Raw genomic sequence first — 14887 nt, forward strand, 5'->3', positions numbered from 1 at the left:
ACACCACACCACATGTTCGAGCGCGCGTGCGCCGGCGGCCGCCGCGGGGAGCTGACGCTGGAGGCGGCCCCGCCAGCCCCTGCGCCCGCGCCGCGTCGCCACCACCGCCAAGAGGAAGAAGGTAACACACACCACCACACCACACCACACCACATGTTCGAGCGCGCGTGCGCCGGCGGCCGCCGCGGGGAGCTGACGCTGGAGGCGGCCCCGCCAGCCCCTGCGCCCGCGCCGCGTCGCCACCACCGCCAAGAGGAAGAAGGTAACACACACCACCACACCACACCACACCACATGTTCGAGCGCGCGTGCGCCGGCGGCCGCCGCGGGGAGCTGACGCTGGAGGCGGCCCCGCCAGCCCCTGCGCCCGCGCCGCGTCGCCACCACCGCCAAGAGGAAGAAGGTAACACACACCACCACACCACACCACACCACATGTTCGAGCGCGCGTGCGCCGGCGGCCGCCGCGGGGAGCTGACGCTGGAGGCGGCCCCGCCAGCCCCTGCGCCCGCGCCGCGTCGCCACCACCGCCAAGAGGAAGAAGGTAACACACACCACCACACCACACCACACCACATGTTCGAGCGCGCGTGCGCCGGCGGCCGCCGCGGGGAGCTGACGCTGGAGGCGGCCCCGCCAGCCCCTGCGCCCGCGCCGCGTCGCCACCACCGCCAAGAGGAAGAAGGTAACACACACCACCACACCACACCACACCACATGTTCGAGCGCGCGTGCGCCGGCGGCCGCCGCGGGGAGCTGACGCTGGAGGCGGCCCCGCCAGCCCCTGCGCCCGCGCCGCGTCGCCACCACCGCCAAGAGGAAGAAGGTAACACACACCACCACACCACACCACACCACATGTTCGAGCGCGCGTGCGCCGGCGGCCGCCGCGGGGAGCTGACGCTGGAGGCGGCCCCGCCAGCCCCTGCGCCCGCGCCGCGTCGCCACCACCGCCAAGAGGAAGAAGGTAACACACACCACCACACCACACCACACCACATGTTCGAGCGCGCGTGCGCCGGCGGCCGCCGCGGGGAGCTGACGCTGGAGGCGGCCCCGCCAGCCCCTGCGCCCGCGCCGCGTCGCCACCACCGCCAAGAGGAAGAAGGTAACACACACCACCACACCACACCACACCACATGTTCGAGCGCGCGTGCGCCGGCGGCCGCCGCGGGGAGCTGACGCTGGAGGCGGCCCCGCCAGCCCCTGCGCCCGCGCCGCGTCGCCACCACCGCCAAGAGGAAGAAGGTAACACACACCACCACACCACACCACACCACATGTTCGAGCGCGCGTGCGCCGGCGGCCGCCGCGGGGAGCTGACGCTGGAGGCGGCCCCGCCAGCCCCTGCGCCCGCGCCGCGTCGCCACCACCGCCAAGAGGAAGAAGGTAACACACACCACCACACCACACCACACCACATGTTCGAGCGCGCGTGCGCCGGCGGCCGCCGCGGGGAGCTGACGCTGGAGGCGGCCCCGCCAGCCCCTGCGCCCGCGCCGCGTCGCCACCACCGCCAAGAGGAAGAAGGTAACACACCACCACACCACACCACACCACATGTTCGAGCGCGCGTGCGCCGGCGGCCGCCGCGGGGAGCTGACGCTGGAGGCGGCCCCGCCAGCCCCTGCGCCCGCGCCGCGTCGCCACCACCGCCAAGAGGAAGAAGGTAACACACACCACCACACCACACCACACCACATGTTCGAGCGCGCGTGCGCCGGCGGCCGCCGCGGGGAGCTGACGCTGGAGGCGGCCCCGCCAGCCCCTGCGCCCGCGCCGCGTCGCCACCACCGCCAAGAGGAAGAAGGTAACACACCACCACACCACACCACACCACATGTTCGAGCGCGCGTGCGCCGGCGGCCGCCGCGGGGAGCTGACGCTGGAGGCGGCGCGCGACGCGGCCGCGCGGCCCCGCCAGCCCCTGCGCCCGCGCCGCGTCGCCACCACCGCCAAGAGGAAGAAGGTAACACACACCACCACACCACACCACACCACATGTTCGAGCGCGCGTGCGCCGGCGGCCGCCGCGGGGAGCTGACGCTGGAGGCGGCCCCGCCAGCCCCTGCGCCCGCGCCGCGTCGCCACCACCGCCAAGAGGAAGAAGGTAACACACACCACCACACCACACCACACCACATGTTCGAGCGCGCGTGCGCCGGCGGCCGCCGCGGGGAGCTGACGCTGGAGGCGGCCCCGCCAGCCCCTGCGCCCGCGCCGCGTCGCCACCACCGCCAAGAGGAAGAAGGTAACACACACCACCACACCACACCACACCACATGTTCGAGCGCGCGTGCGCCGGCGGCCGCCGCGGGGAGCTGACGCTGGAGGCGGCCCCGCCAGCCCCTGCGCCCGCGCCGCGTCGCCACCACCGCCAAGAGGAAGAAGGTAACACACACCACCACACCACACCACCACACCACACCACACCACATGTTCGAGCGCGCGTGCGCCGGCGGCCGCCGCGGGGAGCTGACGCTGGAGGCGGCCCCGCCAGCCCCTGCGCCCGCGCCGCGTCGCCACCACCGCCAAGAGGAAGAAGGTAACACACCACCACACCACACCACACCACATGTTCGAGCGCGCGTGCGCCGGCGGCCGCCGCGGGGAGCTGACGCTGGAGGCGGCGCGCGACGCGGCCGCGCGGCCCCGCCAGCCCCTGCGCCCGCGCCGCGTCGCCACCACCGCCAAGAGGAAGAAGGTAACACACACCACCACACCACACCACACCACATGTTCGAGCGCGCGTGCGCCGGCGGCCGCCGCGGGGAGCTGACGCTGGAGGCGGCCCCGCCAGCCCCTGCGCCCGCGCCGCGTCGCCACCACCGCCAAGAGGAAGAAGGTAACACACACCACCACACCACACCACCACACCACACCACACCACATGTTCGAGCGCGCGTGCGCCGGCGGCCGCCGCGGGGAGCTGACGCTGGAGGCGGCCCCGCCAGCCCCTGCGCCCGCGCCGCGTCGCCACCACCGCCAAGAGGAAGAAGGTAACACACACCACCCCACACTACCACACTACATCGATTCATACCGTCTACATTTTGAATTTCAAACGAGGCTCATAAAATGTTCGAAGTTGAACTCCTGGCTCTAAAAAGCAGTGTTGGGTTGGGTATAAAAGAATAAAAATTTTGTTTTTATTGACCGAAGCGTAGCGAAGGTCTACGGTTTGACTCGCGCATTTTGCTTTTGTATGTCCAGATGTTCTCCTCTACAGGACGCAATTCTCAACTGATTCTCGTGAAATTTTGTGACCAAATTCTATGACTAAATAGAATTTTTTTGTCGATCCGGTTTTTGGAAATTTTTCAAAATGGCGACGAGAATGGAGTCGTGATAGCTCGTGCCTAAACAAATAGTCGTATCGATATCATAACAGTATTTTCTTTTTAAGATAAGTTTACAGATTAAATGTCGAAAAATGCAGAAAGTTTGTATTGCTGGCTTTGGCGGTATTTAGATATTTAGTTTTTACTCGAGAATGAGTAGCTGAATTTCGTCAGCTTAGGTAAGCACTATCATGGCGTGTTTTTCAAAACATTCGCTTTTTTCGTTTGCACCGGGTGGTCCCTGGTTCGATCCCCAGTACAAAAAGTTATGCTGCTACATAACTTTTTGTTTTTTACACTTAAGTTAAAATTCGTACTGTTTTTTTATTTGTTTTTTATTTTTCTATTTTGAAATTAATTGATCAAGCGCGGTCTTAGCGTATTCGTTTCATATTTACAAGCTTTTATTTAACTAGCCCTAAAAAATATGTTTTATTTTTGTTATTTTAATTTTTTAAAGTGTTTTGAACGGCAGAGGCATTTTTAAGTGGTTCTCTCCTTTTTCCGAATTTCATACAATTTTATTTACAGTTTTTCTTTTAAAATAAGTAGATTTCTGCACCATAAACTTTGAGGTTTATGTAGTATAGATTCGTTTGTCTGAACGGGTTTATGGAGCCAATTATTCAATAATATTATAGAAAAATTCAATAAAAAATTGAGAAAATATTACTCAACGCCTGTTTGTGTTGTTTAATAATAACTAACAAAGATGTCACTTTAACACAGGTGACCTAACTAAGTAGTACCTAATTTGTTCGACAGGTGATGACATCGTCAGGTCGAAACGGGCCGATTTTTAGGGTTCCGTGCCCAAAGGGTAAAAACGAGACCCTATTACTAAGACTCCTCTGTCCGTCTGTCTGTCACCAGGCTGTATCTAATAAACCGAAATTTTCACAAATGATGTATTTCTGTTGCCGATGCCGCTATAACAACAAATACTAAAACGTACGGAACCCTCGGTGGGCGAGTCCGACCCGCACTTGTGCGGTTTTTAGAGTTTCGTGCGCTTGATTTCGTGTGGCTCCCTTCAACATATCTCCACTACCATAGAGTAACTTATACTAGAGCGGTACTGTCATAGTAAATTTTGTAACCCGTAAAACGTAAGGTGCACGTCTTTAAAAACCCGTAGAGGGGCTCGGATCGAAAACCGATATTAACAAAAAAGTGTTATGGCGCGGTGGCGGTATATTATGAATGGTTTTGGTTTTTGGTTCATCAGTGTATCAACGAAAGTAGCCATTACTTTTACATATATGGCGCTGATTCTGCGCTAGAAATGACGCATTCGGAGCTAAAATGATCCCTATTTGCAGTGTTTATTTAATAATTACTCATCAGTCCATTAACCGATTTCGATACAATTGAGTTCATTTGATAGATCTTTCTGAAATATTATAAAAATAAAATACACGGTATTATAAAAAGCTGGAAAAGAGTTAAAATGTGGCATTTTTACAGGAATATCACGACTGCGTTTGTTTGAGGCCACCGTGTGCGAAAATTAAGGCATAAAAAGCTCAAATGCGCTCTTACCTACAGGCTTTACAATATAGGGTCGGGTAAAGCCTGATTTTTATACATGGCTCCTTTGGCGCCTTTTATATTGTAAAGATTACATACAGGGCGCCTGCGGCGCCCTTTACACTGTAAGGTCGGGCGAAACCCGACATTCAAGCGTGCGAAGCGCGCTCTTTCACACAGGCTTTACACTGCAGGGTCGAGCGAAGTCCGACAATCAAAAGCGCGCCTTACGTAAAGGGCGCCTGCGGCGCCTTTTACACTGTAAAGATTACATACAAGGCGCCTTTTTTCCCTTGCCTACAACCTTTTCACTGTAGGTTAGGGTAAAGCCCAACATTTAAGTCTTACATACAGGGCGCCTGCTTTACGCTATGAGGTCCCTAAGCGGCCCTATGCGGTCTTCGCAATGACTGTTTAGATTAGCTACCCAAAATTTTTGTTCCCCAATAGCTTTTGTTCCATTCGCGTTTTTCTCCATTCTGCTTTTTAACCAGGCGTTAATTTTTTCAGTAGTTAATTTAATCACACGCGTATGTCCCAGTCATTTTTATCCCCAAAGAGTAATGTTTTCACGATAGTCACACTAAGTCGATAGATAGGTAGGTTAGGTTCGTTAGGTAGCTTCAGATGCCCGAAGGGCAAACCGCCCGGAAATAGGCTCCGTCGGCTCAGGGTAAGAAGGGCTTGTTCTCGGAAATATTACTCTTTGGGGAAAAAAGCGACTGGGACATTCGCGTGTGATTAAGTTAACTACTGAAAAAATAAACGCCTGGTTAAAAAGCAGAATGGGGAGAAACGCGAATGGAACAAAAGCTATTGGGGAACAAAAATTTTGTATCCCATTACAGCCTATCGAGGAAAACTTTTCCCACACAGTTTGTATGAAAATGAAAACTTTTATTTTTCACATGCTATTTTTTATGATAATTATTTTTAAAGCGAAATTTACAAACTTAGAATATATTATGCTGAAGCGATCAACATCAAAATCAAAGTGATTTGTTAAGATTTAGTTAGTGGAAACCGTTTTCTCCCGAAATGGAAATTGTATGAAAAAAGTACCTATTTTCTGTAGCTATTCTACCCTCTCAAACGTAACAGGACTGATTGGCGAGATAGAAAAATGCAAATAAAATTTCACGTTTTCTTCATAGTAAATGTAAAATTTTGTTACCTACTCAATAATGTGACTCGCACGCCAACAGCACTAAGCTATCAAAAAAAGCGTTTTTGTAGTTATCGGTAGAAGAATTCGCGACACTCAATTGATAATAAAATAACATACGCTTAACTTGAAAAAGAACGTTAATATTATTTAAAAAAAATTAGCACCGTCGGGGTTTGAACCATGTAGGTATCTCAGCTATTATCAGTTTTTTTTTTTTTTTTCAAACAAATGATTACGGATGCTACAAGCACATGACAATTAATGTCTGAAAATATCAGTGCCTTGTCAAAGTCTCAAACAAGAATTTTAATTTAATTTCTAATCTTTTTTAACAATAAACATTCCATCCGCTATCTAGGTTACTTTACATTACGAATCTACTGATCTTTTGGTGGTTAGTCGGCAGGACAGCTGCTCCACACATCCATCTTATCTTAAGCTATGCTCGCGAGGTCTACAGGTGACAGAGCTACTAGTTCTTATTCAAGTTAATTATTGCGCAACTATGCTAAACAGAAAACCTTCCTTATACTGTGCTAGTACTGCTCTATAACCCTTTTCCAGGCTTAATACGACTTATCAAACACATCAATACGATTGGAGCAATCCGATTTAAGGTTCAAATTATATTGCGCGACCGGGGAATGTGACTTGTTTTCAAATGAATCATCAAAGCTTGATCTATTGGAATATATTTGGATCTTTTGGAAAAACCTTGTTAACTGGTGCGGCCTGGCAAAGAGTTAACACTTCGTCTATTTACTGTTTACCAGGTGTTTTCTAAAGAGACTTATAAATCGATACGAACGGCTTGAGTATATAATACGTTACCGCCTCCAGCTCCAACAAAATCTAAATGGGCATCACCGGTAACATACTATATACCACGTCCTGCCTTGTTACAACCATAGCAGCGTACCGCCATACTGTGAATTAGCAGATAAATACATACAATCACACAATTTTGCGTACTAAAATCGATTCCATCGCGTCACCGCAATTACAACTACAAGTACGGCTACCATCAGTTTGGTACTGACATAAACGCCAGCGAGAACGTAATTTACTTTCTATGCACCTCGCTCGCACTAATATGTGAGTACGAGCGAGATGCATAGAAAGTAAATTACGTTCTCGCTGGCGTTTATGTCAGTACCAAACTGATGGTAGCCGTGAAGAAATGCATATGAGCCCTAGACGTAAATTTCTCACTCTCCAACCCAAACAGAAAACTAAACCCACGAATTAATAAACTAGTGGATGTGAAATGACTCCTATTTAGTATGAAAACCAGTGTCGCTAAACTCACACATTCATAGCCACGTTAAAATACGTCACACACTTACAAAATTGCTCTGATTCGTAGCAACTTTCCATACCAAAAAGTTATTACCGGTGGACATTTTTCGAACGAATATCAACTGTAGACTACATGAGTGACGGTTTAAATTATAATGTCAAAGCTATATGACATACGACTCTTTCATTATCTCATTCATCTCACAAAAGCTCGCTCAACGTTCACCTAATACAACTACTCAACACCAGATGGCGTTATTTTATATAATTTTAAAATCACTTACTTATTACAGGCGAAAAGGGCTAAAAAACCAGTATAAGTAAGGTCTAATTACGCATGGTTTGTTACGGATCTCACGGTCACGTTACACTGGTGTTTTCGAGACCTCTACACGCCTGCGAGTAGCTAACCGTTGGAACTTCTTTCCATTCGACGATATAGGGAGGGGACAGTGTAATCGGAGTGTTTTATCGATATTTGTGTGTTCAGTTAGGTATTGATATTTCATTACCGTATGTTTTAACACATTTAGATGATACTTTATTTATGATTATAATATAGGTAGTGATAATCGTGATTGTATGAAAAATAATATGTAGTACAGTACAACAAATATCTAACTAGAAATTTGTTTCTTATTAATTGACCAACTAGGTTGTTAATGTGAACATTAAATATATCTTAAAGTCAAACAGATAAAATCATAGTTCTTTAAATGTCTATTAACTCGGTATTGCTGTTATTTTGTGATCACAAATCTGCAATTACTTACATAGGTAAGTATTCGTCTTTAACAATATATTTACTTGTAGCAGCATTTAATAATAATAATATATAATATGTTTATTGCTTTCACATTGGTAAAATTACAGATGTTCTTAATCGATAATGTATCACAACATGACACCCTGTAAGGGTATTGCAATTTTATCTATCTACTCTAAACTAATACATATGTAAATTAAACACAGAGATAACATTACACAAAAGTTATACCTATCTAAGCTATGTATTACTTATATGTCTATTTATGGTATTTATTACAATCAAAATATTCTTGTATAGAATAAAAACAATTACTCGTTAAATAATTTTTCAAGCAGTTAACAAATTTATCATATTTTTGCTCTCCCGCTATTTCCTTTGGGAGACTATTGAAAATTCTTATTGACATATTATAGGGGCTCTTATTACTTATTTGTAAGTTACTGGCGGGAAGGGCTATTTTGTTTTGGTGTCTTAAATTTAAGGTACAAGTATTATGACGATCTTTAGCTTTTAAATATAGGTCAGGATGTTTTCTTACAAATTTACATGTTTCTAATATATAGAGGGATGGTAGAGTTAAAATATTAAATTTTTTAAAGTACGGTCGGCAGCTTTCTTGGTTTTTTATTTAAGGCCAATCTAGACGGGACAACCTGATTAAATTGTCAAATTAATTGTATGGTGTGAAAGCATACATGAAACTGGCTCATCGATCCCACTTGATTTGATTGTAAGATTGTGACCTATCAAATCAGGAAGGGGGGCGGCAAAATTCCAATATTTCACGCTAGTTTGCGTGGTACGGAACACTTTTTATTAATTAAGTGAGCCCGAATGTCACTAATAATTACTAAATTAGTAACTAAGTTTTAGGCGTGTGGACGCTAGATGAGATGTATGGCAATTTTATCCCCAGAAATCTTTCTCTAAGAAATGCTCCTAGCAAATGGTGCTATATTTTTGCGGAAACTAATTTTCTTGCCCAGTAGCATTGACCCATTTATTATTAATATCGGCATCTTGTGGTAACCTACAATAATTAATAATAAAGAAATAGAAAATATAAAACGTTTATTCATGGCACATTGCATGCATTGTACGCATAAGTGCATTAAGTACCTAGTCTAATTATATTAACGATGAAAATATGATGGGTGTAAAAAACAAAAACGTATGTAAAGGAATACGAAGGTTTGAAAGGTTGCCATGAAATGACCCCGACTTAACTTAGTGCTTGATGACCAGAGCTGCCATATTTACTAAGACATTGATTATCCCAAATAATAATTAGAAACGTGTCTAAAATAATAATTTATTACCGAACTACCAAACATCAAACTTGAAATATCGTAACTTTAACTTTATCGATATAAATATCGACATTGCGCAGCATCTGAGTAGCGAAGTTATTTGACATTTAGGATAGCGAATATTCCAGATAAACGTAAAGAATAGTGACAAAGGATTGTGAACTCTAAGTTCTAACTGATAAAATATAGATTTACTTAACGAACATTCGTAAATAATGCAATAGAAACAGATTTTTCGTATTTATCGGATTATATTTAAATAAATAACCACCGGTGATAGGAAATACCTCCACGTGAAAGATTTTTTAAACCGCTGTGATTTCTGCAGCTTAATACTGCACAATACGGCATTTTAAATTTAATTATCAATTTTTGTTAGACGAGCGTACGTACGACGTGAATGTCATTCGAGCATGAAGTTTACACAACAACTGAGCATAGTCTGTGCATAAAGTGAGTCGGTCGCTACTAACTGTCGGATAGACGGGAACGCCCACTTGCCATCTCCATCCTACTCCGTGACTAAACCTTAATCAGATTAACCTACTTTCCTCACAAAACAGTAGCATACCACCCAACTACTTCCAAAGTCTCATTTTGTATGGGTCGCGGCAATTAGACCACAGACATATTTTTGGAGAATGACCCGAAGATACGTCGCCAAAACTATATCCAAAGAAATAAAACTGGCAAATTACTGATATTTTGTTTACTCAAAAACACTTATTCCACAGGACGAAATCAGCGTAGACTGCCTGGACTTCAACAAAAAGATCCTCCACACGGCGTGGCACCCGCACGAGAGCATCATCGCCGTCGCCGCCACCAACAACCTCTTCATCTTCCAGGACAAGTTCTAGCCTTCGCCAACCCTGTCGGAACCTTCCAGGCACATCTGAGGACCTTGACACGGGGTAATACGGCTCAAAATGCAACGGCCTTCGAGGTATATTCAACTGAGCCTGAATGGGCAAGATACCGGAATAAGCCTTGAGTTTTGAGTTTTATCACAAAGGTTTAGAGTTCAAAACGAGGAAGATACAGTGCTTAAGAGCCTTGAAACTGAATTCTTGGCGAAGGCCTTAGTTTTAGCCTTATCACAAATAGGATTCTAAGTAAACCTGGTATTTTTACGTCTTACGTGCGAGTTGATATGCCCTGGAGGCAAATGTCTAATCGATTGATTGCGTTTCCATTGTTATGGGTAGATTTAAGATTGTCAAACTTACAACTGTCAATCTGTCAGAATGTCTGTAAACATATAAACATAAGTGAAAGGCTGGGCTGTCATCTATTTATCGCTGGAACCTGTAGAGTGTACACTGAGCATCAAATAGATAGTGACGGTCAAAGTGGCTAAAATATAATTGTGACGTTTTCAAGCAAAAGGTACCACATTGTCGCTTACTATAAGGGCGAAATTTGCTTGTATCCTTATACGAATAACCTGTCACAGCGTCCTTATGGCAAGCGACAATGTGGTACCTTTTGCTTGGAAACGACACAACTATCGAAACACATCGTCATTTCTATGGTGTATATATATTTGGCTACTTTTGCCGTCACTATCTATTTGAGGCTGACTGTACTCGCAACCACCACCACTACGGCATGCACTTCTAATTGGTCAAATACAGAGTTACTTTTCACTGCAGTCAACCACCAATACGCCTGTACATACTGTAATCTTGTACCTCGTAATAATCCCCATACATTAAGTATAAGGTTGGGGAAACAGAAAAAATATGGACAATTTAATCAAGGCCTGTTCTTCCTCTGTGTAACTCGAAACGTGAACTTATTACGATGTCGATAAGGCAGGTACTGTTGGAAACTTACGGTAGAAATCGCAGTGGTAGCTATCAATTCGTCATCTTACATTGGTCCCCTAGTTTTTACGACTATCTCTCTCTTTCAGATTGTGTGTGTCAAAAGACGAACTTATCCCGTCATTCAGGGGGTAACACATTTAGTGCCGGGAACCCGCGGGTTCTCTGTTCGTAATCGCTTTCCTCTACAAAGCGGGAAAACGCTGGGATCGGCTACGAGCGTAGCGGTACGAAAACGTTGACAGTGAATGTGTTAAAGTTGTGTTACATTGATATACGATAAAATTAAAAGCCCCTATTTATATGGTAGCATTATCTTGCCTAGCGTTGTGATCAGAAGTGAGATTGGGATTAAATAATACTAATACAAGCCCAACTAAAAATACTTCTTCTAGAGATAGAAGTAATGTGCAAACTTTCAAATGGATTATTGGACATAACTCCTATGATAAGTCCATAAAAAAATAACCAGATATTTTCATACAAAAGTGTAAACATGATTGCCACCTCTAAAACTAGTCACCGTTATAGTCTGCTTCAATGAAATTGCGTTTTGACAGCTACCACTGCAGTATTGTTAAAATATATCTAGCACATTGTATAGTCGACATTCGTTCTACTTGGCCCCTGTGTTTTCGCTCTTTTGTAAAGGGTTTAGCGTTTGACACATTGCTTATTGGCGATCTAAATGTTTTATAATATATATAACATAAGTAATTATTTTTGTCCAAATGTATTAGTTCTTGTCTTGATGTGGTTTTATCCCGAGGCAAATGGCGTCGTTGAAAGACTAAATTGGATATTATACCAATTGTCAACTATACAATGTTCTAATATCTAGTTAGAATATAAGTCCGTTAGTTAAACTCTGATATAATTTATACGCTTGTAATAACTTAAGGTTCTAAGCGATTAATTAAGTATTTATTGTTTAATGACACCATAAGGTGAATTACCTTAACCGAGTAAAAATGAGATTAGTTAGGATTATGAAATAACGATGCTTGCTAGCTTGAAATGTATGGAGACTGGCACCAATTTACCAACGACCTCGTGTACACTTTAAAAAAGCTTAAACTACAAAGAACGGATGTATAACATATGACGCTAGTCGCGCAACAAGAAAAAAATACACGTTTCTAATTAGTACTGTGCGAAAGAGCAACGGCAGTTGTTGAGCAATCGATCAAAAATTGAGGTTTAAATGTCAAAACTATAAAAACATACTCCGGAATTGATCTCTGAAACAGTTTGTGTACATTTCAAGTGGCTATAAGTAAATAGGATCCGGTATAGCAGTGCATTCCTGCATCATGATCACGTTATGCCATAAAATAATAATATACGAGGGGAGTTCGATAAAAAGTGAGAATGAGTATGTTATAAACAACTTTTTTTAAATGTCATTTTAATTTTCGACAAAGTCACCTTTTAGCATAATACACTTAGTATATCTTTTTTCTAAACTTAAAATTACATTTTTAAAAAAGGTCTCATCTTGAGTACTTAAAAAATCTTGTACTGCAGCGACTACCGCGTCGTCGTCTTGAAATTTCTGGCCTCTCGGGTATTCTTTCGATCTCGGAAATAGATAGAAATCACTGGGGGCAAGATCTGGTGAATACAGAGGATGCTTAAGGATATCGAAATTAGCCGTGTCATAGTGATGTTGAAATTTAAATTATTTCGTTTCCTTTTAATCTATTATTTTATTGTATTTTATAAACTGGCTTGTTAACATTCTAGTAATTTCTTACCGATTGTGATTAAGTGAATTTCATCTGTAAAAAAGTGTCAAAATGAGCGGCTGGCGGACAAAGGCAAATCTCCTGAAGGACCTTGGCGAGGTGAACGGGCGCCGGACAGGGATTGAGGACGTACGAGTAGACCGACATGTGGTGGCCGGGGAACGGCCTCCGCCTATCTGCCATGAGCAATGAAATGCCCAATGAGGATGAAATGAGCTACTTTAGAAGCCACGGGACGTCCGGAGACGACGGCACGGGCCCCGACCTGGCCGGCTAAACGACTATGCTGAAAATGGTGACCGATTTGCATGATACAAGAGATAATAACGAGCCAATGACTCTATTCCGAAATAGAGCAACAGATGAAATAAGAATAAGTAAGCTAAACCCTAACGCCGGAGAGTATGTTCCAGGCAGTGGCTTTAACTATAATAGATATGTTCCAAAGTGTTCTCCAAAGAAAAATAATAATTTTAATGGAACTAGAACTAATAGACCGGCTAATGAAAACATAGCTACATCTCAATCAAATCTTAGCGAAACAAATCAGAATGGACTACCAACATTTAATAATATGTTTAAAAGTAAAAGTGCTAAAGGTTCACAAGAAGACAAAATCGATGCAACTACTTGCGAAACTAAAAATGAAATACCAACATTTAATAATATCAATATGTTTAAAAGTAAAAGTGTAAAGGATGTACCAGAATTTGCTGTGTCAGTTCTTTCTGGTCCACAAAGCAATGAAACAGCTAAAGCAAACACAGAGAAAGTGCAACCTGTATTAGAAACTAGCGGCCTTAGGGCGATATGAAGAGCGACGTCACAGGGCGACATCATGAGAACTCGTCGACAATCCGACGTGAGTAAAGAATTAAGGTAGGGCAAAGGGGCGCAAACGCGCTGTAAAAATTTTGATGTGACTACTGGCAATAGACAACGAATAATTACTTACCTTAAGTTAAATTATGTATAGTACCAGTAACCACTTTTTTTTATATTGGGGCACCACTGAGGCACCCGAAACTGAAAGCCAGCGGCGGCCTGCGCCGCCCCCCGCAGCCTGCCGCCCCGGGCCATGGCCCCCTTGGCCCTAGGGTAAATACGCCCCTGACTTAGCATCACGAATTGCGGCCATTGCAACGGCGGACTTGTGTGCCGGGGCATTGTCCTGGTGGAACAGCACAACTTTCGAGAGTTTACCTCGCCGTTTTTCGCGGATCTCATTGCGCAATGTTGCCATTTGTTTGGCATATGAAGTGCCCGTAATAGTAGCTCCATGCTCGTGATACTCGATCATTACTACCCCTTTACCATCCCAAAAAACAGAGCCCATGACCTTACCGGCAGATGGGCCCACCTTGAATTTCTTCGGAGTTGGAGATGATGGCCTTTTCCATGTCATAGACTGCAGTTTCGTTTCAGGGTCGTAATGATGTAGCCATGTTTCGTCCATTGTTATAAATCGCGCCAAAAAAAGTTCCCGGTCTTGCTGTATTAGGTCCAAAGCTAGTTTGTATTTGCGTGTCAGTAAGCATTCTTGGTACCCAACGCGCAGATACCTTTTTCATACCCAAGCGTTCATGTAAAATAATATTCACGCTCCCCGTTGAAATCTTTACATTTTCAGCAATAAAACGAACCGTGACACGACGATCCGCTTTAACTAAGTTTTCGACTTTTTTCACAATTTCTTCAGTTACTGCTGTAGTAGGGCGTCCGGAGCGGAGGTCGTCCATGGTCGATGTTCTTCCACGTCTAAATTCGGCGCACCAACGTGCGACTGTCGAATACGGAGGAGCATTAGACCTTAATGGTATGCCCGAAAAGGGTAAAACTGTTGATACCCATAAAAATGTACCTAGCTATACTTCTTGTACCTACACAGTTT

The 14887-nt window shown here is 45.1% G+C and overlaps 1 protein-coding gene across 3 annotated transcripts in view; it reads left to right on the forward strand.

Moving 5' to 3' along the window:
• The window catches only part of LOC134750521 (serine/threonine-protein phosphatase 2A 55 kDa regulatory subunit B alpha isoform), a 93647-nt gene that overhangs the window by 55223 nt on the left and 23537 nt on the right, over positions 1 to 14887 (forward strand). For 2 of the 3 annotated variants that reach the window (XM_063685713.1, XM_063685711.1), the window contains one exon: positions 10154 to 14812. In XM_063685713.1, the coding sequence (XP_063541783.1) occupies positions 10154 to 10279 (126 nt within the window). In that variant the 3' untranslated portion in view covers positions 10280 to 14812. The remainder of the gene's footprint in view (positions 1 to 10153; positions 14813 to 14887) is intronic. The other variant, XM_063685712.1, reaches the window with a different exon arrangement.

The sequence above is a fragment of the Cydia strobilella genome, chromosome 20 (assembly GCF_947568885.1).
Source record: "Cydia strobilella chromosome 20, ilCydStro3.1, whole genome shotgun sequence".
NCBI lineage: Eukaryota > Metazoa > Arthropoda > Insecta > Lepidoptera > Tortricidae > Cydia > Cydia strobilella.